The 26924-nt window shown below is 52.2% G+C and overlaps 1 protein-coding gene across 3 annotated transcripts; it reads left to right on the forward strand.

Moving 5' to 3' along the window:
- The first annotated feature begins 1178 nt into the window (after positions 1-1178).
- LOC144609408 (paired immunoglobulin-like type 2 receptor beta) lies at positions 1179-25610 on the forward strand. 3 transcript variants are annotated; one of them, XM_078427879.1, is made up of 7 exons: positions 1179-1225; positions 9281-9652; positions 10324-10503; positions 18098-18125; positions 22505-22545; positions 23321-23370; positions 25204-25610. In XM_078427879.1, exons 1-7 carry the CDS (start codon positions 1183-1185, stop codon positions 25342-25344), a joined length of 855 nt encoding a protein of 284 aa, XP_078284005.1. In that variant the 5' UTR covers positions 1179-1182; the 3' UTR covers positions 25345-25610. The 3 variants fall into 3 exon arrangements, with proteins under 3 accessions (XP_078284005.1, XP_078284004.1, XP_078284006.1); XM_078427878.1 differs by lacking the exon at positions 1179-1225 and adding an exon at positions 7751-7873; XM_078427880.1 differs by lacking the exon at positions 1179-1225 and adding an exon at positions 9071-9192 and having other exon boundaries at positions 9477-9652.
- The last annotated feature ends 1314 nt before the right edge of the window (positions 25611-26924 follow it).

The following is a 26924-nucleotide window of genomic DNA, read 5'->3' on the forward strand; positions in this document are numbered from 1 at the left end:
TATAGCATTGTATATGGGAATTTTAATTGCTTGTATTTTTGTAGGGTTGGCTACTCTGAATGCGTATTGAATGCAGATGGTGTAGAGAGTATTGGTACTTCAAGAATGTTAGTGGTAAGACAAACTGAATTGTATGATAAGGAGGCTGAGGATGTTGATAGTGTGAAGGAAGAGTTTGAACGACTAGGAAGGTTATTAGATTAGGAGGTAAGAGTGAAGGGGAAGATGAAGTGGTTTTGAGGATGACCAACGTAATGGAATAGGTGTAATAGGATATGTGGCCTTTGGAGGGCATTACCAGAAGAATGATGCATGTGTGGAGTTTTGAAACTGAAAGAGTTAAGGCGATGCAGGCAAGAAGCAGTTCATGTAAGAGATATTGTAGCATGGCGTAGTTTTTCTGGTGTCAGGGGTCATTGTTTAGAAGTGATTAGAAGTGTTAATGATGGTCCAGTTTTGAAGGAAAATATCGGCAGATGCTGGTGCAAATCGAAGGTATTTATTCACAAAATGCTGGAGTAACTCAGCAGGTCAGGCAGGAAGGAATGGGTGACGTTTCGGAGGGAATGGGAAGATGTGGCCAGTAGTGGGGTCCCGTTGAAGGTGACGGAAATGTTGGAGGATGATTTGTTGGATACGCTGGCTGGAAGGTGAGAACGAGGGGGATTCTGTCTAGTATTGATGTAGTTTCCTTTCTGTAGAAATAAACAAGGTTTAGATTTGATTATATTTAGAAGTTTGGTTGTACTTAGTTTGTTTTCTATCCACCTGAGGGAATATGAAGGCATTGTTTTACTCTTGAGGTGTTTAAGGTGATTTATTGTTTTAAGCTTTGATAGTTATCATAGAATGATAAAAGGAGGGAATGAGAATCTATGCTATTAGCTGATATAGTCAATTAGAGATATTGATATTTTGTTGTAGTTGCGATGGTTTCTTTTGTTGTTTTAGCTAATATAAAATGAATGCTTATTTTCAGTGGAAAGCACTAAGATGGATGCTTGTGGCAGAAATGTTATCCTTGGGATGGAATGTGTTTGTCCCTTTATGAATGATAGGGAGCAGACAGAGGAGTATTACTCCCTTCGTCTGATAGTGTATTGAAACAGTAGAGCAAGGTTGTGCAGCTGCGAGACTGCTGGTGTATAGAGATAAGTTTCTTTCTCAATAACAACTCCTTATATGGGTGCGTGTGAAAGTAGGAAAAGTTTCGAATCCACTCTAGGTAAATTGATGCGTTTCCCCAAAAGCATGTGACTTATATTAATGGTTTGGTTTCTGAGAATGTGACCTGTATTAATGATTTTGTTTTCTCTGTAACCATGGGAATTGTATTAGATTTGTAATTGGTCCTTGATTTTATCAAAAGACGTGCGGGTTTCTAGGTTGATTGGCTTGGGATAAGTGTAGAAATTGTCTGTCCCTGGTGTGTGTGTGCGTGTGTGTGTGTGTGTGTGTGTGTGTGTGTGTGTGTGTGTGTGTGTGTGTGTGCGTGTGTGTGTGTGTGTGTGATAGCGTTAGTGTGCGGGGATCGCTGGTCGGCGCGGACCCGGTGGGCCGAAAGGGCTCTGTGTCTGTAAACGTGGCAATAAACTGCACTGCAGACGGGTGGACTGAGGTAACACAGTGTCGTTCTCAGGCCATGACTTGCGTAAGACTGTACCACCAACACTTCCCCTTGCCTTCCACAGAATAGTGCGGTTACCTAACAATTAGCGCTATAAATTTGTACTACGTCACCACCACCATCTGCAGAGGTCTTCCTATGGAGTCCACATCACAAGCGTTCACCCAGAGCTCAACACACTTCTCGGGACCTGCCCGCCATGGAGTCTTGCGCTCCTGTACAGCGCCGTAGGCCGTACGCCACCCCAGCTTGGCGCCACAGCGCCCATACTAGAGCCGCACACAACGAAGCCGTGCCGATCATCACCGGCCGCCTACGCCCTACTCCGCCGGATCTCCTGCCGGTGCTCGCAGGTACCGCGTTCCACCCGAGCTTGGCAGAGAGTTCTTCACCCGTGGGTTGGCGCCCAAGGCCCCGTCGGACGCCAAACGCTCTTGGCGCCACCTCGCCCGGGATTCACGGCAACCGGGACATCAATGCCTGGCGTCTCATCGCCCTTTCTCCCGTCACGCAGCGACGCTCTGTGGCTCCGGTTTCAACATAGACAATAGGTGCAGGAGGAGGCCATTCGGCCCTTCGAGCCAGCACCGCCATTCAATGTGATCACGGCTGATCATTCTCAATCAGTACCCCGTTCCTGCCCTCTCCATCCCCCTGACTCCGCTATCCTTAAGAGCTCTATCTAGCTCTCTCTTGAAAGCATCCAGAGAATTGGCCTCCACTGCCTTCTGAGGCAGTGAATTCCACAGATTTACAACTCTCTGACTTATCTCCGTTCTAAATGGCCCACCCCTTATTCTTAAACTGTGTGTGGCCCTTGGTTCTGGACTCCCCCAACATTGGGAACATGTTTCCTGCCTCTAACGTGTCCATCCCCTTAATAATCTTATATGTTTCAATAAGATCCCCTCTCATCCTTCTAAATTCCAGTGTATACAAGCCTAGTCGCTCCAGTCTTTCAACGTACGACAGTCCCGCCATCCCGGGGATTAACCTGGTGAACCTACGCTGCACGCCCTCAATAGCAAGAGAAGAATGTCCTTCCTCAAATTTGGAGACCAAAACTGCACGCGGTACTCCAGGTGCGGTCTCACTAGGGCCCCGTACAACTGCCCTAGTGAGACCGCACCTGGAATACTAGGAGTATACTAGGGGTGCTCCTAGTACACCTGGAATATTAGGAGTATACTAGGGGTGCTCCTAGTACACCTGGAATACTAGGAGTATACTAGGGGTGCTCCTAGTACACCTGGAATACTAGGAGTATACTAGGGGTGCTCCTAGTACACCTGCAATACTAGGAGTATACTAGGGGTACTCCTATTACACCTGGAATACTAGGAGTATACTAGGGGTGCTCCTAGTACACCTGCAATACTAGGAGTATACTAGGGGCAAGGTGAACCAGCTGGGAACAGACATCAGGGCCTCCTCAATGCACCGCCACGCCGAGCACAACAACCCCACCCGGCTCGGACATGCCTCCGCAAAGAGTGGGTCTCCCTGAACCGGCTCCGCCCAGGGGGTCGACCGGTTCAACGCCAACATGCATCGTTGGGGATGGTTGCGTTTATCAGCAGCCTGTGTGTGTGTGTGGAGCAGTCCAGCAAACGGCGCGGCGTGGCGTTCTCGACTGCGATGTCCATTCATAGGTTCCAGGAGCAGAATTGGGCCATTCGGCCCATCGAGTCCACTCCACCATTCAATCATGGCTGATCTATCTCTCCCTCCCAACCCCATTCTCCTGCCTTCTCCCCGTAACCCCTGACACCCGCACTGATCAAGAATCTATCTGTATCTGCCTTAACCATATCCACTGACTTGTGGCCTCCACAGCCGTCTGTGGCAAAGAATTCACCACCCTCTGACTAAAGAAATTCCTCCTCATCTCCTTCCTAAAGGAACGTCCTTTAATTCTGAGGCTGTGCCCTCTGGTCCTAGACTCTCCCACTAATGGAAATATCCTCTCCACACCCACTCTATCCGGGCCGCTCACTATTCGGTGAGCTTCAATGAGGTCCCCCCTCATCCTTCTAAACTCCAGCGAGTACAGGCCCAGTGCCGACATACGCTCTGGGCAACAACCTTAGTCGAGTAGCGTTCCGACATTCGGCCCGTCGAGTCAATGCTGTCTCTCAGAGGGATCTCACCTCCCCCACTTACTTTTGTTTTAGTTCAGAGATACAGAGCAGAAACAAGGCCCTTCGGCCCACCGAGCCTGCGCCGCCCAGCGATCCCCGCACACTAACACTATCCTACACACACACACACACACACACACACACACACACACACACACACACACGCGAGGGACAATTTACACTTACACCAAAGCCAATTAACCTACAAACCCGCACGACTTTGGAGTGTGGGAGGAGACCGAAGATCTCGGAGAAACCCCACGCAGGTCACGGGGAGAACGTGCAAACTCCGTACAGACAGCGCCCGTAGTCGGGATCGAACCTGAGTCTTCGGCCCTGCATTCGCTGTAAGGCAGCAACTCTACCGCTACGCCACCGTGACCGCACTGAGACCTCCTCGAGATCTTCCCCCCCCCCCCCCTCCACATCCCCATTAACTCCCGCCTGATTCTGCCCGTCAGCCACACACTGGGGAGGCACGTTACAGAGGGGTCAAATAACCCACCCGCCCACCGACGTCTTTGGAGGAAGCCGGACCCCCCTGTGAGAGGTGGCTCCTGGCACAATGGACCTGACAGTGGGGGGACATCACCTGGCGCCGTACGCTCGCCCAATGAGAGACCCCCCATCACCAGGGATCTCCCAGTGCAAGAGCACTCCCAGCCACGGGACCTCCCGGTGACAGGGCTATCTCCATCCTGATGGACCTCCCAGTGTGATGGACCTCCCAGTGTGATGGACCTCCCAGTGTGATGGACCTCCCAGTGTGATGGACCTCCCAGAGTGATGGGCCTGCCAGTGTAATGGACCTGCCAGTGTGATGGACCTGCCAGTGTGATGGACCTCTCAGTGTCCTGGATCTCCCAGAGTGATGGGCCTCCCAGTGTGATGAGTCTCCCCGTGTGATGGACCTCCCAGTGTGATGGACCTCCCAGTGAGATGGACCTCTCAGTGTCCTGGATCTCCCAGAGTGATGGACCTCCCAGTGTCCTGGATCTCCCAGGGTGATGGACCTCCCAGTGTGATGTCCCAGAATGATGGACCTCCCAGTGTGATGGACCTCCGAGTGTGATGGACCTCCCAGTGTGATGGACCTCCGAGTGTGATGGACCTCACAGTGTGATGGACCTTCCTGTGTCCTGGATCTCCCGGTGTGATGGACCTCCCAGTGTGATGGACCTCCGAGTGTGATGGACCTCCCAGTGTGATGGACCTCCGAGTGTGATGGACCTCCCAGTGTGATGGACCTTCCAGTGTCCTGGATCTCCCAGTGTGATGGACCTCCCAGTGTGATGGACCTCCGAGTGTGATGGACCTCCCAGTGTGATGGACCTCCGAGTGTGATGGACCTCCCAGTGTGATGGACCTTCCAGTGTCCTGGATCTCCCAGTGTGATGGACCTCCCAGTGTGATGGACCTCCCAGAGTGATGGGCCTGCCAGTGTAATGGACCTGCCAGTGTGATGGACCTGCCAGTGTGATGGACCTCTCAGTGTCCTGGATCTCCCAGAGTGATGGGCCTCCCAGTGTGATGGGTCTTCCCGTGTGATGGTCCTCCCAGTGTGATGGACCTCCCAGTGTGATGGACCTCTCAGTGTCCTGGATCTCCCAGAGTGATGGGCCTCCCAGTGTGATGGGTCTCCCAGGGTCCTGGACCTCCCAGTGTGATGGACCTCCCAGAGTGATAGACCTCCCAGTGTGATGGACCTCCCAGAGTGATGGACCTCCCAGTGTCCTGGATCTCCCAGGGTGATGGACCTCCCAGTGTGATGTCCCAGAATGATGGACCTCCCAGTGTGATGGACCTCCGAGTGTGATGGACTCCCAGTGTGATGGACCTCCGAGTGTGATGGACCTCCCAGTGTGATGGACCTTCCAGTGTCCTGGATCTCCCAGTGTGATGGACCTCCCAGTGTGATGGACCTCCGAGTGTGATGGACCTCCCAGTGTGATGGACCTCCGAGTGTGATGGACCTCCCAGTGTGATGGACCTTCCAGTGTCCTGGATCTCCCAGTGTGATGGACCTCCCAGTGTGATGGACCTCCGAGTGTGATGGACCTCCCGAGATGCTTTGCCAAAGTTCATGGTGTCCACCGAGGATCATCACCCGGCAGTAGTCCCTGCCCGAGTCTCTCATCCTCAGCCGGTCCAAGCGGATGGAGGCGGTGTGGTTGTGGTCTGGCGAGCCCAGGAGTGTGATCCGGCCCTCGTACACCCTGTCAGTGTAGGGTCGCGAGGTTGAAGATGGTCGGCCCGTGAAAGTGCCAGACCCTCCACGAGACGTCAAAGCCCCAGGGCCGGAGGTGGGGACGGGTACAAGAAAGAGCATGGCAGGGTGAGGGAGGAGAGGGAGAGGGAGGAGGGAGAGACAGAGTGAGGAGAGAGGAGAGTGAGGGAGAGAGAGAGGAGAGGGGAGGGGGAGAGAGAGAGGGGGAGAGAGAGGAGAAAGAGAGGGAGAAAGAGAGAGAGAGAGAGAGAGAGAGAGAGAGGAGAGGAGAGAGAGAGAGAGAGAGAGAGAGAGAGAGAGAGAGAGAGAGAGAGAGAGAGAGAGAGAGAGAGAGAGAGAGAGAGAGAGAGAGAGAGAGAGGGGAAGGGGGTGAGAGGAGGGGAGGAGAGGGGGAGGGAGAGAGAGAGAGGAAGGGGGTGAGAGGAGGGGAGGGGGTGAGAGGGGGATGGAGAGTGGAGAGAGAAGAGAGAGGAGGGAGAGAGGAGAGAGAGAGAGAGAGAGGAGAGGACCGAGTACCGTGGGGGAGTGGAGGACATTGTAAATAAAGATCACACATTGTACTACAATGACAGCTTGCTGTATTGTGATCACTGAGTGTAGATGTGCTTCAGGTTCACTGTAATATGCAACAGTTGAATGAAGTTCTTTGGAATGGAAGGACAGGAGGCGTTCGATCCCCAAACTACACCCGCATCCTTGGTGGGGTTGCTATGGGGGGTTGCTATGGGGGGTTGCTAGGTGGGGTTGCTATGGGGGGTTGCTAGGTGGGGTTGCTAGATGGGGTTGCTGTGGGGGGGGGGGGGGGGGGGGGGGGGGGGACCACTCGGGCGAACGTGCAAACTACACCCGCGGTGGGGATGGAACCCACGGAGGTGAACGCACAGACGGCCCCCGTGGTCGGGATGGTACCCGGGTCTCCGGCGCTGCGAGGCGGCGTCTCTACACGCCGCGCCACCCCCACGACAAACCGACACGTCTGGCCAAACTCCCGGTGGAATCCAGACACCTCCTCCGCCTGGAAACACTGCCAGTGGCTAACGCACTTCAGCTGCTGAACTAACGGCCGCACTCTGCAGAATACAACGCATCCATCCCTGGAGCCCTCAGGCACGCACGCACGCACGCACGCCTCCTGTCCTTCCATTCCAAAGAACTTCATTCAACTGTTGCATATTACAGTGAACCTGAAGCACATCTACACTCAGTGCTCACAATACAGCAAGCTGCCATTGTAGTACAATGTGTAATCTTTATTTACAATGCCCTCCACTCCCCCATGGTACTCGGTCCTCTCCTCTCTCTCCCTCTCCCTCTCACCTCCTCCCCCTCCTCCTCACCCCCCACCCATCTCCCCTCTCCTCTCTCTTTCCCTCCTCTCTCTCTCTTCCTCTCTCCCCCCTCCCTCTCTCTCCCTCTCATCCCCTCCACTCACCCCCCTCTCCTCTCTCTCCTCTCACCCCCCCTCTCCTCTCCCTCTCTCTATCTCCTCCCTCCCCCCTCTCTCTCCTCTCCCCTCTCTCTCACCCTCTCTCTCTCCCTCTCTCTGAGATGCAGCACGGATACAGGCCCTTCGGCCCAACGAGTCCGTGCTGACCAGTGATCCACGTTCACTAGCACACACCAGGGGAGGGGAGGGGTGGGGAGGGAAGGGGAAGGAGGGGAGGGGAGGGGGGGAAGGTGAGGGGAGGGGGGGAAGGTGAGGGGGGGAAGGTGAGGGGAGGGAGGGGGAAGGAGGGGAAGGGGGAGGGGTGTGGAAGGGGAAGAGATTAAGCAGAAGTGACTCAGTGATCAGGCAAGGCATGAGACAGTTTGGTCAGGGACACACAGGAGTGCCCATGGACTCTCCTCTCCGCCTTCTACTGTTGCATCTCACCGTGGGTGAGTAGATCCCAACGTTACCCTCCCTCTCACCCCCCCCCCCCCGTAACCCCGCCGCCCCATCAATACCCAGCCTCTACCACCCCCCCCCCCCATCTCCCCACTCCTCCCCCTTAACCACCCACTCCCTCAATAACCGGCCTCTCCCATCACTCCTCATCTACCCACCCCCCTCCCCCTTCCCCCCATCTCCCGCCACCCCCCTCCCCCTCCATTAATCCCCCGCTCCCTCAATAGCCAGCCCCTCTACCCACTCCCCCTCCACCCCCAACCCCCTCCCTCCCCCACCCTCTGTGGGAAGGAACTGCAGATGCTGGTTTACTCCGAAGATAGAAAACAAAGCGCTGGAGTAACTCAGCGGGTCGGGCAGCATCTCTGGGGAGAAGGAACGGGTGACGTTTCGGGTCGAGGCCCTTCTTCAGACTGGTTAGGGATAAGGGAAAGGAGAAATGCAGACGGATCAATGAGTGAAAGATGCAAAAAAACAACGAGGATAAAGGAAGCAGGCTGTTGTTGGGTGTGTGCTGGGTGGGAACGAGAAGCTGGTGCGACTTGGGTGGGGGAGGGATGGAGAGAGAGGGAATGTTGGGGCTACTTGAAGTGGGAGAAGTGAATGGGGTCTCCACCTGAAACGTCACTTTACGGCTGTAACTGTAAATTTCCCCGGGGTGGGACAAATAAAGGAATATGTATATATATATATATGTGTGTGTGTGTGTATATGTATTATATATCTATATGTATATATGTGTGTGTGTATGTATATATGTGTGTATATATATATGTATATATATATATACACACACACATATATATATAGTGTAAGAAAATAACTGCAGATGCTGGTACAAATCAAAGGTATTTATTCACAAAATGCTGGAGTAACTCAGCGGGTCGGGCAGCGTCTCAGGAGAGAAGGAACGGGTGACGTTTCGGGTCGAGACCGTTCTTCAGACACACATCTATATATATATATATACACACACACACATATACACACACACACACATATATACACACATACATACACACACACACACATATACACACACATATACACACATACATACACACACACCTATATATATATATATACACACACACACACACGTATATATACACACACACGTATATACACACACACACACGTATATATATATATATACGTACATACATACATATATACACGCACACACACGTATGTATATATATAGATTTATTCACAAAGCGCTGGAGTAACTCAGCGGGTCGGGCAGCGTCTCGGGAGAGAAGGAACGGGTGACGTTTCAGGTCGAGACCCTTCTTCAGGCTGAATATATGTATGTATATGTATATATTCCTTTAAGGCAGAAGAAGCTGGAGTAACTCCGACTGCCCCTTGCACCCCCCCCCCCCCCCCTCCCACAGCATTGACCGTCGGCGGTAATGACTACCAGGTGGATCAGCCGGCCCGGCTGTCCGCAGTGGAAGGCGGGTCGGTCACCCTGCCCTGCACCTTCTCGTACCCGGCCCACCTCCGGCCCCGGGGCTTTGACGTCGCGTGGAGCGTCGGGTACTATCACGGGCTGACCATCTTCATCCTCTCGCGAGCCTACACTCACAGGGAGTACGAGGGCCGGATCACGTTCCTGGGCTCGCCAGACCACAACCACACCGCCTCCATCCGCTTGGACCGGCTGAGGATGAGCGACTCGGGCAGGTACTACTGCCGGGTGATGATCCTCAGTGAACGCGACGTGACTGTGCATAGCATCTGGGGAACCGATCTGTCAGTGCAAGGTGAGCAATCGGATCCTTAGCCCCCGAACTTGTCTTTGAATGTACAACAGCACGGCTGGGGAGAACAGGCCCTTCGGCCCATCGCGAGTCTAGGACCAGAGGGCACAGCCCCAGAATTAAAGGGCGGTACTCGCTGGAGTTTAGATGGACGAGGGGGGACCTCATTGAAACCTTAACGGAACAATGAAACGCCCGGATAGAGTGGACGTGGAGAGGATGTTCCCACTAGTGGGAGAGTCTAGGACCAGAGGGCACAGCCTCAGAGTTAAAGGACGTTCTTTAAGGAAGGAGATGAGGAGGAATTTCTTTAGTCAGAGGGTGGTGAATCTGTGGGATTCTTTGCCACAGACGGCTGTGGAGGCCACAAGTCAGTGGATGTTTTTAAGGCAGAGATAGATAGATTGTTGATCAGTGCGGGTGTCAGGGGTTATGGGGTGAAGGCAGGAGAATGGGGTTGGGAGGGAGAGATAGATCAGCCATGATTGAATGGCGGAGTGGACTTGAAGGGCCCAATTCTGCTCCTATCACTTATGACTTTATGGACTCAGTGGGCTTTAGGCCTGTTTCTGTGCGGTGTCTTTGAATTAAGCTATCGGGTGGTGGGCATAGGAGGGGGGGGGGGGGCGGGGAGATGTTTGCAAGAGAGGGCTTCCTTATTTCTCCGCTTCAAGCCCCCACAGAGAGGCCCAGCGTGACGGTGACCGTGACGTTGGTTGTCGAGAACACCACCCCCAGGGGAAGCCCACCCTGGGTGCCCTTCGTGGCCGGGGGCGGTGGGCTGCTGCTGCTGCTGCTGGGAGCTGGGGTGGTCATCTGCATCTGCCAGAGGAAGAGGAGAAGGAGGAGGAGAGGTGAGTGATGCTCAGGGTGGGTCCATCACACTGGGAGGTCCATCACACTGGGAGGTCCATCACACTGGGAGGTCCATCACACTGGGAGGTCCATCACACTGGGAGGTCCATCACACTGGGAGGTCCATCACACTGGGAGGTCCATCACACTGGGAGGTCCATCACACTGGGAGGTCCATCACACTGGGAGGTCCATCACACTGGGAGGTCCATCACACTGGGAGGTCCATCACACTGGGAGGTCCATCACACTGGGAGGTCCATCACACTGGGAGGTCCATCACACTGGGAGGTCCATCACACTGGGAGGTCCATCACACTGGGAGGTCCATCACACTGGGAGGTCCATCACACTGGGAGGTCCATCACACTGGGAGATCCATCACACTGGGAGGTCCATCACACTGGGAGGTCCATCACACTGGGAGGTCCATCACACTGGGAGGTCCATCACACTGGGAGGTCAATCACACTGGGAGGTCCATCACACTGGGAGGTCCATCACACTGGGAGATCCATCACATTGGGAGGTCCATCAGGATGGAGATAGCCCTGTTACCGGGAGGTCCCGTGGCTGGGAGTGCTCTTGCACTGGGAGGTCCCTGGTGATGGGGGGTCTCTCATTGGGCGAGCGTTCGGCGCCAGGTGATGTCCCCCCACTGTCAGGTCCATTGTGCCAGGAGCCGCCTCTCACAGGGGGGTCCGGCTTCCTCCAAAGACGTCGGTGGGTGGGTGGGTTATTTGACCCCTCTGTAACGTGCCTCCCCAGTGTGTGGCTGACGGGCAGAATCAGGGGGGAGTTAATGGGGGTGTGGAGGGGGGGGGGGAAAGATCTCGAGGAGGTCTCAGTGTTGTCACGGTGGCGCGACGGTAGAGTCGCTACCTTACAGCGCACGCAGCGCCGAAGACCCGGGTTCCATCCCGACTACGGGCGCTGTCTGTACGGAGTTTGTACGTTCTCCCCGTGACCCGCGTGGGGTTTCTCCGAGATCTTCGGTCTACTCCCACACTCCAAAGATGTGCGGGTTTGTAGGTTAATTGGCTTTGGTGTAAGTGTAAATTGTTGTGTGTGTGTGTGTGTGTGTGTGTGTGTGTGTGTGTGTGTGTCTGTGTGTCTGTCTGTGTGTGTCTGTGTGTGTCTGTGTCTGTGTCTGTGTCTGTGTCTGTGTCTGTCGCTGGGCAGCGCGGACCCGGTGGGCCGAAGGGCCTTGTTTCCGCTCTGTATCTCTGAACTAAAACAAAAGTAAGTGGGGGAGGTGAGATCTCTCTGAGGGACAGCATTGACTCGACGGGCCGAATGTCGGAACGCTACACGATTAAGGTTGTTGCTCAGAGTGTATGTCGGCACTGGGCCTGTACTCGCTGGAGTTTAGAAGGATGAGGGGGGACCTCATTGAAACGTACAGAACGGCCTGGATAAAGTGGGTGTGGAGAGGATGTTTCCACTAGTGGGAGAGTCTAGGACCAGAGGGCACGGCCTCAGAATTAAAGGACGTTCCTTTAGGAAGGAGATGAGGGGGGATTTCTTCAGTCAGAGGATGGTGAATTCTTTGCCACAGACGGCTGTGGAGGCCACAAGTCAGTGGGTATTGTTAAGACAGAGACAGATAGATTCTTGATCAGTGTGGGTGTCAGGGGTGATGGGGAGAAGGCAGGAGAATGGGGTTGGGAGGGAGAGATTGATCGGCCGTGATTGAATGGCGGAGTGGACTCGATGGGCCGAATGGCCCAATTCTGCTCCTGGAACCTATGAATGGACAACGCAGTCGAGAACGCCGCGCCGCGCCGTTTGTTGGACTGCTCCACACACACACGCAGGCTGCTGATAAACGCAACCATCCCCAACGATGCATGTTGGCGTTGAACCGGCCAAGCCCCTGGGCGGAGCCGGTTCAGGGAGACCCACTCTTTGCGGGGCATGTCCGAGCCGGGTGGGGCTGTGCTCGGTGTGGCGGGACGGGTTGTGCTTGAGGAGGCCGCAATGTCTGTTCCCAGCTGGTTCTCCTTGCCCCTAGTATACTCCTAGTATTGCAGGTGTACTAGGAGCACCCCTAGTATACTCCTAGTATTGCAGGTGTACTAGGAGCACCCCTAGTATACTCCTAGTATTGCAGGTGTACTAGGAGCACCCCTAGTATACTCCTAGTATTGCAGGTGTACTAGGAGCACCCCTAGTATACTCCTAGTATTGCAGGTGTACTAGGAGCACCCCTAGTATACTCCTAGTATTGCAGGTGTACTAGGAGCACCCCTAGTATACTCCGTATTCCAGGTGCGGTCTCACTAGGGCAGTTGTACAGGGCCCTAGTGAGACTGCACCTGGAGTACCGCGTGCAGTTTTGGTCTCCAAATTTGAGGAAGGACATTCTTCTCTTGCTATTGAGGGCGTGCAGCGTAGGTTCACCAGGTTAATCCCCGGGATGGCGGGACTGTCGTACGTTGAAAGACTGGAGCGACTGGGCTTGTATACACTGGAATTTAGAAGGATGAGAGGAGATCTTATCGAAACATATAAGATTATTAAGGGGTTGGACACGTTAGAGGCAAGAAACATGTTCCCAATGTTGGGGGAATCCAGAACCAGGGGCCACACAGTTTAAAAATAAGGGGTGGGCCATTTAGAACGGAGATGAGGAAAAACTTTTTCAGTCAGAGAGTTGTGAATCTGTGGAATTCTCTGCCTCGGAAGGCAGTGGAGGCCAATTCTCTGAATGCATTCACGAGAGAGCTAGATAGAGCTCTTAAGGATAGCGGAGTCAGAGGGTATGGGGAGAAGGCAGGAACGGGGTACTGATTGAGAATGATCAGCCGTGATCACATTGAATGGCGGCGCTGGCTCGAAGGGCCGAATGGCCTCCTTCTCCCCATATTGCCTATGTTGAAACCGGAACCACAGAGGGTCGCTGCGTAGGGCATAGGCGGCCGGTGATGATCGGCACGGCTTCGTTGTGCGCGGCTCTAGTATGGGCGCTGCGGCACCATGCTGGGGCGGCGTACGGCCTACGGCGCTGTACAGGAGCGCAAGACTCCATGGCGGGCAGGTGCCGAGAAGTGTGTTGAGCTCTGGGTGAATGTTTGTGATGTGGACTCCATAGGAAGACCTCTGCAGATGGTGGTGGTGATGTAGTACATATTTACAGCGCCAATTGTTGGGTAACCGCACTATTCTGTGGAAGGCAAGGGGAAGTGTTGGTGGTACAGTCTTACGCAAGTCATGGCCTGAGAACCACACTGTGTTACCTCAGTCCACCCGTCTGCAGTGCAGTTTATTGCAACGTTTACAGACACAGAGCCCTTTCGGCCCACCGGGTCCGCGCCGACCAGCGATCCCCACACACTAACGCTACCCCACACACACACACACACACACACACACACACACCAGGGACAGACAATTTCTACATTTATCCCAACCCAATCAACCTACAAATCCACACGTCTTTTGGAGTGCGGGAGGAAACCGAAGATCTCGGAGAAAACCTACGCAGGTCACGGGGAGAACGTACAAACTCCGTACAGACGGCGCCCGTAGTCGGGATGGAACCCGGGTCTCCGGCGCTGCATTCGCTGTAAGGCGGCAACTCTACCGCTCCGCCCGAGGTACAGTGAAAAGCTCTTTTGTTGCGTGCCAACCAGTCAGCGGAAAGACGACACACGATTACAATCGAGCCGTCCACAGTCTACAGTTCAGTTTAGTTTAGAGATAGATAGTTTAAAGCTGTACACTGTGGACGGCTTGATTAGAAAACAAAGAACATAGAAAACATAGAAAATAGGTGCAGGAGGAGGCCATTCGGCCCTTCGAGCCAGCACCGCCATTCATTGTTATCGTGGTTGATCATCCACAATCAGTAACCCGTGCCTGCCTTCTCCCCATATCCTTTGATTCCATTAGCCCCTAGAGCTCTCTCTAACCCTCTTTTAAATTCATCCAGTGATTTGGCCTCCACTGCCCTCTGTGGCAGAGAATTCCACAGATTCCCAACTCTCTGGGTGAAAAAGTTCCTTCTCACCTCAGTTTTAAATGGCCTCCCCTTTATTCTTAGACTGTGTGGTCCCTGGTTCTGGACTCCCCCAACATTGGGAACATTTTTCCTGCATCTAGCTTGTCCAGTACTTTTATAATTTTATACAATAGACAATAGGTGCAGGAGGAGGCCATTCGGCCCTTCGAGCCAGCACCGCCATTCAATGTGATCATGGCTGATCATTCTCAATCAGTACCCCGTTCCTGCCTTCTCCCCATACCCCCTGACTCCGTTATCCTTAAGAGCTCTATCTAACTCTCTCTTGAATGCATTCAGAGAATTGGCCTCCACTGCCTTCTGAGGCAGAGAATTCCACAGATTCACAACTCTCTGAGTGAAAAAGTTTCTACAAGATTTTAAAAGTTTTTATACGTCTCTATAAGGCCCCCAAGTGATTATTATCAGGTACGGTCCTTTCCGCTGACTGGTTAGCACGCAACAAAAAAGCTTTTCACTGTACCTCGGTACACGTGACAATAAACTGAACTACACCTTAGCTAGCTTTAATCAGATGTTACTGGACATTATCTTGTGCTAAATGTTAATGCCTTTATCCTGTATCGGTAGACCAGTTAGTCTGACATCAGTGGTGGGGCAGATGCTGGAGTCAATTATAAAAGACAAAATTGCGGAGCATTTGGATAGTAGTAACAGGATCGTTCCGAGTCAGCATGGATTTACGAAGGGGAAATCGTGCTGGACTAATCTTCTGGAATTCTTTGAGGATGTAACCAGGAAAATTGACAGGGGAGAGCCGGTGGATGTGGTGTACCTCGGCTTTCAGAAAGCCTTTGACAAGGTTCCACATAGGAGATTAGTGGGCAAAATTAGAGCACATGGTATTGGAGGTAGGGTACTGACATGGATAGAAAATTGGTTGGCAGACAGAAAGCAAAGAGTGGGGATAAATGGGTCCCTTTCAGAATGGCAGGCAGTGACTAGTGGGGTACCGCAAGGCTCGATGCTGGGACCGCAGCTATTTACAATATACATTAATGACTTGGATGAAGGGATTAAAAGTACCATTAGCAAATTTGCAGATGATACAAAGCTGGGTGGTAGTGTGAACTGTGAGGAAGATGCTATGAGGTTGCAGGGTGACTTGGACAGGTTGTGTGAGTGGGCGGATGCATGGCAGATGTAGTTTAATGTGGATAAGTGTGAGGTTATCCACTTTGGTGGTGAGAATAGGAAGGCAGATTATTATCTGAACGGTGTCAAGTTAGGAACAGAGGACGTACAACAAGATCTGGGTGTCCTAGTGCATCAGTTACTGAAAGGAAGCATGCAGGTACAGCAGGCAGTGAAGAAAGTCAATGGAATGTTGGCCTTCATAACATGAGGAGTTGAGTACAGGAGCAAAGAGGTCCTTCTGCAGTTGTACAGGGCCCTAGTGAGACCGTACCTGGAGTACTGTGTGCAGTTTTGATCTCCAAGTTTGAGGAAGGATATTCTTGCTATTGAGGGCGTGCAGCGTAGGTTTACTAGGTTAATTCCCGGAATGGCGGGACTATCATATGACTGGAGCGACTAGGCTTGTATACACTGGAATTTAGAAGGATGAGAGGAGATCTTATCGAAACGTATAAGATTATTAAGGGGTTGGACACGTTAGAGGCAGGAAACATGTTCGCAATGTTGGGGGAGTCCAGAACCAGGGGACACAGTTTAAGAATAAGGGGTAGGCCATTTAGAACAGTGATGAGGAAAAACATTTTCAGTCAGAGAGTTGTGAATCTGTGGAATTCTCTGCCTCAGAAGGCAGTGGAGGCCAATTCTGTGAATGCATTCGAGAGAGAGCTGGATAGAGCTCTTAAGGATAGCGGAGTCAGGGGGTATGGGGAGAAGGCAGGAACGGGGTACTGATTAAGAATGATCAGCCATGATCACATGAATGGTGTTGCTGGCTCGAAGGGCTGAATAGCCTCTTTCTGCACCTATTGTCTATGTTGAAACTGGAGCCACAGAGGGTCGCTGCGTGACAGGAGAAAGGGGGACGAGACGACAGGCGTTGAGGTCCCGGTTGCCGTGAATCCTGGGCGAGGTGGCGCAAAGGGCGTTTGGCGTCCGATGGGGCCTTGGGCTCCAACCCATGGGTGAAGAACTCTCTGCCAAGCTCGGCTGGAACGTGGTACCTGTGAGCACCGGCAGGAGATCCGTCGGAGTAGGGCGTAGGCAGCCGGTGATGATCGGCACGGCTTCGTTGTGCGCGGCTCTAGTATGGGCGCTGTGGCGCCATGCTGGGGCGGCGTACAGCCTACGGCGCTGTACAGGAGCGCAAGACGCCATGGCGGGCAGGTGCCGAGAAGTGTGTTGAGCTCTGGGTGAACGCTTGTGATGTGGACTCCATAGGAAGACCTCTGCAGATGGTGGTGGTGATGTAGTACATATTTACAGCGCCAATTGTTGGGTAACCGCACTATTCTGTGGAAGGCAAGGGGGAGTGTTGGTGGTACAGTCTTACGCAAGTCATGGCCTGAGAACCACACTGTGTTATCTCAGTCCACCCGTCTGCAGTGCAGTTTATTGCCACGTTTACAGACACAGAGCCCTTTCGGCCCACCGGGTCCGCGCCGACCAGCGATCCCCGCACACTAACACACACACACACACACACACACGTCTACATTTATCCCGACCCAATCAACCTACAAACCCGCACGTCTTTTTGAGTGCGGGAGGATACCGAAGATCTCGGAGAAAACCCGCGCGGGTCACGGGGAGAACGTACAAACTCCGTACAGACGGCGCCCGTAGTCGGGATGGAACCCGGGTCTCCGGCGCTGCATTCGCTGTAAGGCGGCAATTCTACCGCCCCGCCCGAGGTACAGTGAAAAGCTCTTTTGTTGCGTGCCAACCAGTCAGCGGAAAGATGACACACGATTACAATCGAGCCGTCCACAGTCTACAGTTCAGTTTAGTTTAGTACACTGTGGACGGCTCGATTAGAAAACAAAGAGCATAGAAAACATAGAAAATAGGTGCAGGAGGAGGCCATTCGGCCCTTCGAGCCTGCACCGACATTCATTGTGATCATGGCTGATCATCCACAATCAGTAACCCGTGCCTGCCTTCTCCCCACATCCCTTGATTCCACTAGCCCCTAGAGCTCTATCTAACTCTCTTTTAAATCCATCCAGTGATTTGGCCTCCACTGCCCTCTGTGGGTGAAAAAGTCCCTTCTCTCCTCAGTTTTAAATGGCCTCCCCTTTATTGTTAGACTGTGTGTGTGGCCCCTGGTTCTGGACTCCCCCAACATTGGGAACATTTCCCTTCATCTAACTTTGTCCAGTCCTTTTATAATTTTACACGTCTCTATCAGATCCCTGAGTGATTGTAATCGTGTATTGTTACCTTTAATCAGATGTCACTGTACATTATCTTGTGCTAAATGTTAATGCCTTTATCCTGTATCTGTAGACTGTGGACGGCTCGATTGTAATTGTGTATAGTCTTTCCGCTGACTGGTTAGCACGCAACACAAAAGCTTTTCACTGTACCTCGGTACACGTGACAATCAACTAAACATCTCCGTAATCATCCTTTTCTTGTCTTTTGCTCAACAGAGGTGATTAAGAAACAAGTTCCAGACGAGTGAGTAAACAATATTAATACTCTGTTTTATTGTCTACAACCCTGCTGTCCATCTATGTACTAAAACTCTAGTTTGTTTGTTTGTTTGTTTGTTCCTGAACTACAGCCAAAACGGTACACGATAGCGCAACAATTTTAGGCCCACCTTACTCACCTTCGTCCCTTTGGTGCTAATGGAAGAAGTTTCATTGGAATCGGTGTTATGTTTTTAAAGTTATTCACGTTTTAAAGTTTAAATCTATCTCCTTGGGAGGGAGGGGGGAGTGGAGGGGGTTTGAGAGGGATGGAGTGGGGGCGAGGGGAGGGGAAGGGTGATGGTAGGAAGGGGGAGGAGGAGTGGAGGGGGGATGGGGTGAAGGGGGGAGGGGAGGGGGGGTGGGGAGGGGGAAGGGGGAGACTTGTGAGAGCGGGAGGGGAAGGGGGGAGAGTGATGGGAGGGGGAGGGTGAAGGGGGAGGGAGGGTGGGGAGAGGGAAGGGGGAGGGGGTGGGGAGGAGGGAGGGGTGGGGAGGGGGAAGGGGGAGACTGGTGAGAGGGGGAGGGGAAGAGGGGAGGGGGAGGGGAGGGGGAGGGTGATGGGTGGGAGGGGGTGGAGGGGGGAGGTGGGGGAGGGGGGAGGTGGGGGAGGGGGAGGGAGGAGGGGAGGGGGAGGAGAAGGTGGAGGAGGGAGGGGGAAGGTGATGGGGGGAGGGGGTGAAGGGAGAGGGGAGGGGGAGGTGGGAGAGGGGGGAGGGGAAGGAGGTGGGGGAGAGGGGGAGGGAGGGGGGGAGGGAGGGTGCTGTACCAATGCAGGAGAGGTTTGGGCCCAACGGGTCCACTTGGTCCAACGTGTCCAGTTGTTGGGGATACAACCTTAATAAATTACAGCCAAGGTCACTACAACTGACTAAGTCACCTCTAGAACACATGGTGCTGGAGTAACTCAGTGGGTCAGGCAGCATCTCTGAAGGATATGGGTGACGTTTCGGGTCGGGACCCCTTTCGTTTAGTTTTAGTTCGGAGATCTCCGCACACTAACACTATCCTACACACACTGGGGACAATTTACATTTAGCCAATTAACCTACAAATCCGCACGTGTTTGGAGTGTGGGAGGAAACCGGAGATCTCGGAGAAAACCCACGCAGGTCACGGGGAGAACGTACAAACTCCGCACAGACAGCGCCCGTGGTCGGGATGGAACCCGGGTCTCCGGCGCTGCGTGCGCTGTAAGGCAGCAACTCTACCGCTGCGCCACCGTGACCGCCCAACAATTCTTCAAACCCTTTCTCTCTGTGGCATATTAAAACATGGAAGCACAGCACAGCACAGCCCAGGAACATTCTAACCGGGAATAAAGATTGCTTTACTACACAGTACAACTGTTTTAGTTCTTTTAGTTTCAGAGAAACAGCGTGGAAACAGTCCCTTCGGCCCACTGAGTCCGCGCTGACCAGCGATCACCCAATCAGTTAGGGTTGCCAACTGTCCCGTATTAGCCGGGACATCCTGTACCTTGGGCTAGATTGGTTTGTCCCGTACGGGACCGCCCTTGTCCCATATTAAGCCCAGGGGGCGCTGTAGGCCCGGACACTGTAAGCCCGGACACTGTAGGCCAGGACACTGTAGGCCCGGACGCTGTAGGCCTGGACACTAGGCCCAGACGCTGTAGGCCAGGACGCTGTAGGCCCGGACGCTGTAGGCCAGGACACTGTAGGCCTGGATGCTGTAGGACTGGACACTAGGCCCGGACGCTGTAGGCCAAGACGCTGTAGGCCCGGACGCTGTAGGCCAGGACGCTGTAGGCCCGGACGCTGTAGGCCAGGACGCTGTAGGCCCGGACACTGTAGGCCCGGACACTGTAGGCCCGGACACTGTAGGCCCGGACACTGTAGGCCCGGACACTGTAGGCCCGGGCTATGGCAGACTGTGGAGACCCAGACCCCCCACACGACAAGAATAAAATATACATTAGACACAATTAAACATTATCACGAGTAAATTATACACAATTAAACTTAATTGTACATAAGCTATACTTGAAATGTACAGGACAATGAAAAGAAAAAGATTATAAATACAGGACATAAGCGTGATTCACAATTACAACATCAAGTTAGTGGTTGTGAGAGAGATGTGTTCTCGTGTTCTGTTGCCGAGGGAGGACTAAGCTTGCAATGTATTCATAATCCTCTGTGTAACTAGGTATAACCCCCAGCCATGTATCATCTAACAGCATTAACAATAAACTCCACATCGGATTGTAAGGTGGAAGAACTGTACTAGAGTTTCCAAGCATGAGAAAGGGGTGGAGGTAGGGATCGAACCTGGGTCCCTGGCGCTGTGACACACACACACACGCACACATGTACACACACACACACACACACGTACACACACACACACACACACACACACACACACACACACACACACACGCACACACACACACGCACACGCACACACGCACACGCACACACACAAACTCCACACGTACACATGCACACACTCCATACACACGCACGTACACATGCACACACTCACACACGTACACACACATACTTGTACACACACACACACACACAAGACTCGGTGGGCCGAAGGGCCTTTTTCCGCGCTGTATCTCTAAACTAAACTGAACTAAATAGAATGGGATTACAGGAGGTTTGGATGTAAATGGGCGATGGTGTCTGATAATGAACTATCCTACCACAACCAGAGAGCAGTGCTGAACTACTATCTACCTCATTGGAGACCCTCGGACTATCCTTGATCGGACTTTACCTTGCACTGAACGTTATTCCCTTATCACGTATCTGTAGACTGTGGACGGCTCGATTGTAATCGTGTGTCGTCTTTCCGCTGACTGGTTAGCGCGCAACAAAGCTTTTCACTGTACCTCGGTACACGTGACAACAAACTGAAGTTAACAGTGGCTCAGTGTGGGAAGGAAGTGCTAGTTTAAAGGGAAGATAGATACAAAGTGCTGGAGTAACTCAGCGGGACAGGCAGCATCTGCTAAAACTCTCGTTTGTTTGTTTGTATGTTCCTGAACTACAGCCAAAACGGTACACGATAGCGCGACAATTTTAGGCCCACCTTACTCACCGTCGTCCCTTTGGTGCTAATGGAAGAAGTTTCATTGAAATCGGCGTTATATTTTTAAAGTTATTCACATTTTAACGTTTAAATCTATCTCCTAGGGAGGGAGGGGGAGGGAAGTTAAGGGGGGTTGAGGGGGATGGAGTGGGTGGGAGGGAGGAGGGTGGAGGGGCGGAGGGGGGAGGAGAGGGTGCTGCACCAATGCAGGAGAGGTTTGGGCCCAACGGGTCCACTTGGTCTAGTCGCTGGATGGAAGGAACGGGTGACGTTTTGGGTCGCGACCCTTCTTCAGACAGAAGAAGGGCCAGCACAGACACAGTGGGCCGAAGGGCCAGTTTTCATGCTGTATCTCTCTATGGCTCTACAGACACTGTGCATTACCAGCGGTAGCTTTGGTCTGGATATATTGAAGATGATATCATAATGACTTATATTTGTGGAATATGTAAACAGATTTATAATCTGGCAGAACATAGACATAAAGTGCTGGAGTAGCTCAGCGGGTCAGGCAGCGTCTCTGGAGAGAAGGAATGGGTGACGTTTAGGGGTTGCCAACTGTCTCGCTCCCAAATACGGGACAAGGTGACGTCACCGCCCCGCGCCCCACGTGACCTCACCCAGCCAGCGGACACGTGTTCTCGCTCCAACAATGGCGGCTGCCCGGGCCGGGAGCCGGGTTGCTACGCAACCTCCGCTAGGCTCACCTGGGCCTCTGGGCCTAGACAGTCCAGTGCTAAAATGTCGGACACCTAGAGCGTCCGCGCCTACAGCGTCCGGGCCTACAGCGTCGGGGTCTACAGTGTCCGTGCCTACAGCGTCCGGGCCTACAGCGTCGGGGCCTACAGCGTCCGGGCCTACAGTGTTTACGGGCCTACAGTGTCCGGGCCTACACTGTCCGGGCCTACAGTGTTTACGGGCCAACAGTGTCCGGGCCTACAGTGTCCGGGCCTACACTGTCCGGGCCTACACTGTCCGGGCCTACAGCGTACAGGCCTACAGCGTCCGGGCCTACAGCGTACAGGCCTACAGCGTCCGGGCCTACAGCGTCCGGACCTACACTGTCCGGGCCTACAGTGTCCGGGCCTGCAGCGCCTCCTGGGCCTAATACAGTACAAGGGTGGTCCCGTACGGGACGAACCAATTTAGCCCAAAATAGGGGATGTCCCGGCTAATATGGGACAGTTGGCAATCCTAATGACGTTTCCGGTCGAGACCCTTCTTCAGATTTCTTTTATAATCTGGCAAGTGCTCCTATAATATAACTCTCTCTCTCTCTCTCTCTCTCTCCCTCTCCCACAGCCCGCCAGCTGTGGACAAACACCTGGATCAGCATCAGGAAGGTACAGTAAATCCTTGCTGATTATTTCGGGGGGCACGGCGGTAGAGTTGCTGCCTCACGGCGCCAGAGACCCGGGTTCCATCCCGACCACGGGCGCTGTCTGTACGGAGTTTGCACGTTCTCCCCGTGACCTGTGTGGGTTTTCTCCGGGTGCTCCGGTTTCCTCCCACACTCCAAAGACGTGCGGGTTTGTAGGTTAATTGGCCCTCTGCAAATTGTCCCCAGTGTGTGTAGGATAGTGCTAGTGTACAGATCATTGATAATCTGTAAATCATCCCTGGTGTGTAGGAAGGAACTGCAGGTGCTGGTTTACATCGAAGGTAGACACAAAGTGCTGGAGTAACTCAGCAGGTCAGGCAGCATCTCGGGAGAGAAGGAATGGGCAGAGAGAGAGAGAGAGAGAGAGAGAGAGAGAGAGAGAGAGAGAGAGAGAGAGAGAGAGAGAGAGAGAGAGAGAGAGACTCACACACACACACAGAAGCACACACACGTTCACATCCTCACACGTTCACACTCACACTTGCACGCTCACACAAACATATGCACACATGCAGTCACGCACAGGCACAGGCACACACGCGCACACACACAATCGTGCAATCACGCATGCACATGCACACACACACATGCACACACATACACACACAAACACACACACACCGTGCCAGTGGTCGGGATGGAGCCCAGGTGTATGTGGGCTGTACTGAGTACTGGGCCACTGCATTAAGGAGAACAGAACAGGTTTCTAACACAGCAATCGTTGATTATATTTTCAGACGCTGCTGATGTACCTGAGAATTATTCTCCCAACGTGCCTGTTTCTCAGGTAAGACCGTTGCTGTTTAAATCAAGAAGCCTACTGATTATACAGATGGAGACTCAGAGTCACACAGCGTGGAAACAGGCCCTTCGGCCCAACTCCCCCCTGCTGACCAACATGCCCCATCTACACTAGTCCCCTTTGCATGCGCTTGGTCCTTGTTGTGTTTTTTTGACTGTCATGGAGTCACAGAGTGACACAGCATGGAAACAGGCCCTTCGGCCCAACTTGCCCACATCGGCCAACAATGTCCCAGCTACACTAGTCCCATCTGCCCGCGTTTGGCCCATATCCCTCCAAACCCGTCCTATCCATGAACCTGTCTAACTGTTTCTTAAACGATGGGATAGTCCCAGCCTCAACTACCTCCTCCGGCAGCTCGTTCCATACACCCACCACCCTCTGTGTGGAAAAAGTTACTCCTCGAATTCCTATTAAATCTTTGCCCCTTCACCTTGAACCTGTGTCCTCTGGTCCTCGATTCCCCCACTCTGGGCAAGAGACTCTAATGTGCGTCTACCTGATCTATTCCTCTCATGATTTTGTACACCTCTATAAGATCGCCCCTCATCCTCCTGAGCTCCATGGAATAGAGACCCAGCCTGTTCAACCTCTCCCTGTAGCTCACACACTCTAGTCCTGGCAACATCCTCGTGAATCTTCTCTGAACCCTTTCCAGCTCGGCGACATCTTTCCTGTAACACTGTGCCCAGAACTGAACACAATAATCAATTTCCCTCCTGGGTTGAATAACGTTTTATCGTACAGTATCGTAAAGTCTTGTTTGGGCAGTGACCAGTGGGGTACCGCAAGGCTCAGTGCAGGGACCCCAGTTATCTACAATATATATTAATGATTTGGACGAGGGAATTGAATGCAACATCTCTAAGTTTGCGGATGACACGAAGCTGGGTGGCAGTGTTAGCTGCGAGGAGGATGCTAGGAGGCTGCAGAGAGACTTGGATAGATTAGGAGAGTGGGCAAATGCATGGCAGATGCAATATAATGTGGATAAATGTGAGGTTATCCACTTTGGTGGCAAGAACAGGAAAGCAGAGTATTACCTGAATGGTGGTCAATTAGGAAAAGGGGAGATGCAACGTGACCTGGGTGTCATGGTGCACCAGTCATTGAAAGTAAACGTGCAGGTGCAGCAGGCAGTGAAGAAAGCGAATGGTATGTTAGCATTCATAGCAAGAGGATTTGAGTATCGGAGCAGGGAGGTTCTGCTGCAGTTGTACAGGGCATTGGTGAGACCGCACCTGGAGTATTGTGTACAGTTTTGGTCTCCTAATCTGAGGAAAGACATTCTAGCCTTAGAGGGAGTACAGAGAAGGTTCACCAGATTGATCCCTGGGATGGCGGGACTTTCATATGAAGAAAGACTGGATAGACTCTGCTTGTACTCTCTGGAATTTCGAAGACTGAGGGGGGATCTTATAGAAACATATAAAATTCTTAAGGGGTTGGAGAGGCTAGATGTGGGAAGATTGTTCCCGATGTTGGGGAAGTCCAGAACAAGGGGTCACAGTTTAAGGATAAGGGGGAAGTCTTTTAGGACAGAGATGAGAACGTTTTTTTTCACACAGAGAGTGATGAATCTGTGGAATTCTCTGCCACAGAAGGTAGTTGAGGCCAGTTCATTGGCTATATTTAAGAGGGAGTTAGATGTGGCCCTTGTGGCTAAAGGGATCAGGGGGTATGGAGAGAAGGCAGGTACGGGATACTGAGTTGGATGATCAGCCATGATCATATTGAATGGCGGTGCAGGCTCGAAGGGCCGAATGGCCTACTCCTGCACCTATTTTCTATGTTTCTATGTTTCCCCTTTCTCTGCAGGGCGATGGATCGAAAGAGATTGTCTACGCTGTCGTAAAGGTGAAGGAAAGTTCGACACCAAGAAACGTGTCCCACCCTGAGCCAAAGGACTTGTACGCTGCAGTTAGATTTACACCGACAACGATCAGACTGCCTGTGTGAACGTTGTCTTGTCTTTAAAGTCCACAGTATATTAGTCGATGTTTAGTTTTTGTTTCGCTTAGATTATTTAGTTTAGCGATACAGCGCAGAAACAGGCCCTTTGGCCCACCGGAATCAGGGGCCACACACAGTTTAAGAATAAGGGGTAGGCCATTTAGAACGGAGATGAGGAAAAACCTTTTTCAGTCAGAGAGTTGTAACATCTGTGGAATTCTCTGCCACAGGAGGCAGTGGAGGCCAGCTCTCTGGATGCTTTCAAGAGAGAGTCAGATAGAGCTCTTAAGGATAGCGGAGTCAGGGGGTATGGGGAAAAGGCAGGAACGGGGTACTGATTGAGAATGATCAGCTCGAAGGGCCGAATGGCCTCCTCCTGCACCTATTGTCTATTGTCTATTGTCTATTGACCAGCGATTCCCCGCACACTAACACTATCCTACACCCAGCAGGGGCAATTATACACTTATTACCAACCCAATCAACCTACAAACCCGCACGTCTTTGGAGTGTGGGAGGAAACCGAAGATCTCGGAGAAAACCCACGCAGGTCATGGGGAGAACGTACAAACTCCGTACAGGCAGCGCCCGTGGTCGGGATCGAACCCGGGTCTCCGGCGCTGTGAGGCAGCAACTCTACCGCTGCGTCTTAACAAGGAGATGAGGAGGAATTTCTTTAGTCAGAGGGTGGTGAATCTGTGGGATTCTTTGCCACAGACGGCTGTGGAGGCCACAAGTCAGTGGATATACCTAAGGCAGAGACAATAGACAATAGGTGCAGGAAGAGGCCATTCGGCCCTTTGAGCCAGCACCGCCATTCAATGTGATCATGGCTGATCATTCTCAATCAGTACCCCGTTCCTGCCTTCTCCCCATACCCCCTGACTCCGCTATCCTTAAGAGCTCTATCCAGCTCTCTCTTGACTGCATTCGGAGAATTGGCTTCCACTGCCTTCTGAGGCAGAGAATTCCACTGATTCACAACTCTCTGACTGGAAAAGGTTTTTCCTCATCTCAGTTCAAAATGGCCGACCCCTTATTCTTAAACTGTGGCCCCTGGTTCTGGACTCCCCCAACATTGGGAACACTTGATGTATGCCTGAATCGACATTATAACTCAAATAAATTAATATCTTTTATTTACAATATTCTCCTTGACATTGACATTCCGTCATCAGAATCTTATAGACGAGCATGGGAGGACGAATTGAATCAATTTATAATGCAAGATATATGGGATGAAAGTTTACAACATATACATCAATGTTCATTGAATACTAGACATTCCTTAATACAATTTAAAATAATACATAGATTACATTATTCGAAGACGAAATTAAATAGGATTTTTCCTAGTATCTCTCCTATGTGTGATAAATGTCAATTTCAAGAAGCTAATTTAACTCATATTTTCGTAACTTGCATAAAAATGCAAAACTTCTGGTTGGAGATTTTTAAAATAGTTTCTAAAGTTATTAATAAAAAATTAGATATGGACCCAAAATTAATTATATTAGGATTATCAGAACATACTACAAATTTTACAGTAAGTCAGGTACATTTTCTTGATTACAGTCTAATAACTG

The sequence above is a fragment of the Rhinoraja longicauda genome, chromosome 34, assembly GCF_053455715.1.
Source record: "Rhinoraja longicauda isolate Sanriku21f chromosome 34, sRhiLon1.1, whole genome shotgun sequence".
NCBI lineage: Eukaryota > Metazoa > Chordata > Chondrichthyes > Rajiformes > Arhynchobatidae > Rhinoraja > Rhinoraja longicauda.

Bases quoted from the DNA above. Each gene is read 5' to 3' on its own strand.
- LOC144609408 (XM_078427878.1), top strand. From the start codon at position 7,795: ATGAGACAGTTTGGTCAGGGACACACAGGAGTGCCCATGGACTCTCCT. The intron at 7,874-9,280 runs GTGAGTAGATCC...CCCCTCCCACAG, and splicing joins ACTGTTGCATCTCACCGTGG to CATTGACCGTCGGCGGTAAT. The intron at 9,653-10,323 runs GTGAGCAATCGG...CTCCGCTTCAAG, and splicing joins AACCGATCTGTCAGTGCAAG to CCCCCACAGAGAGGCCCAGC.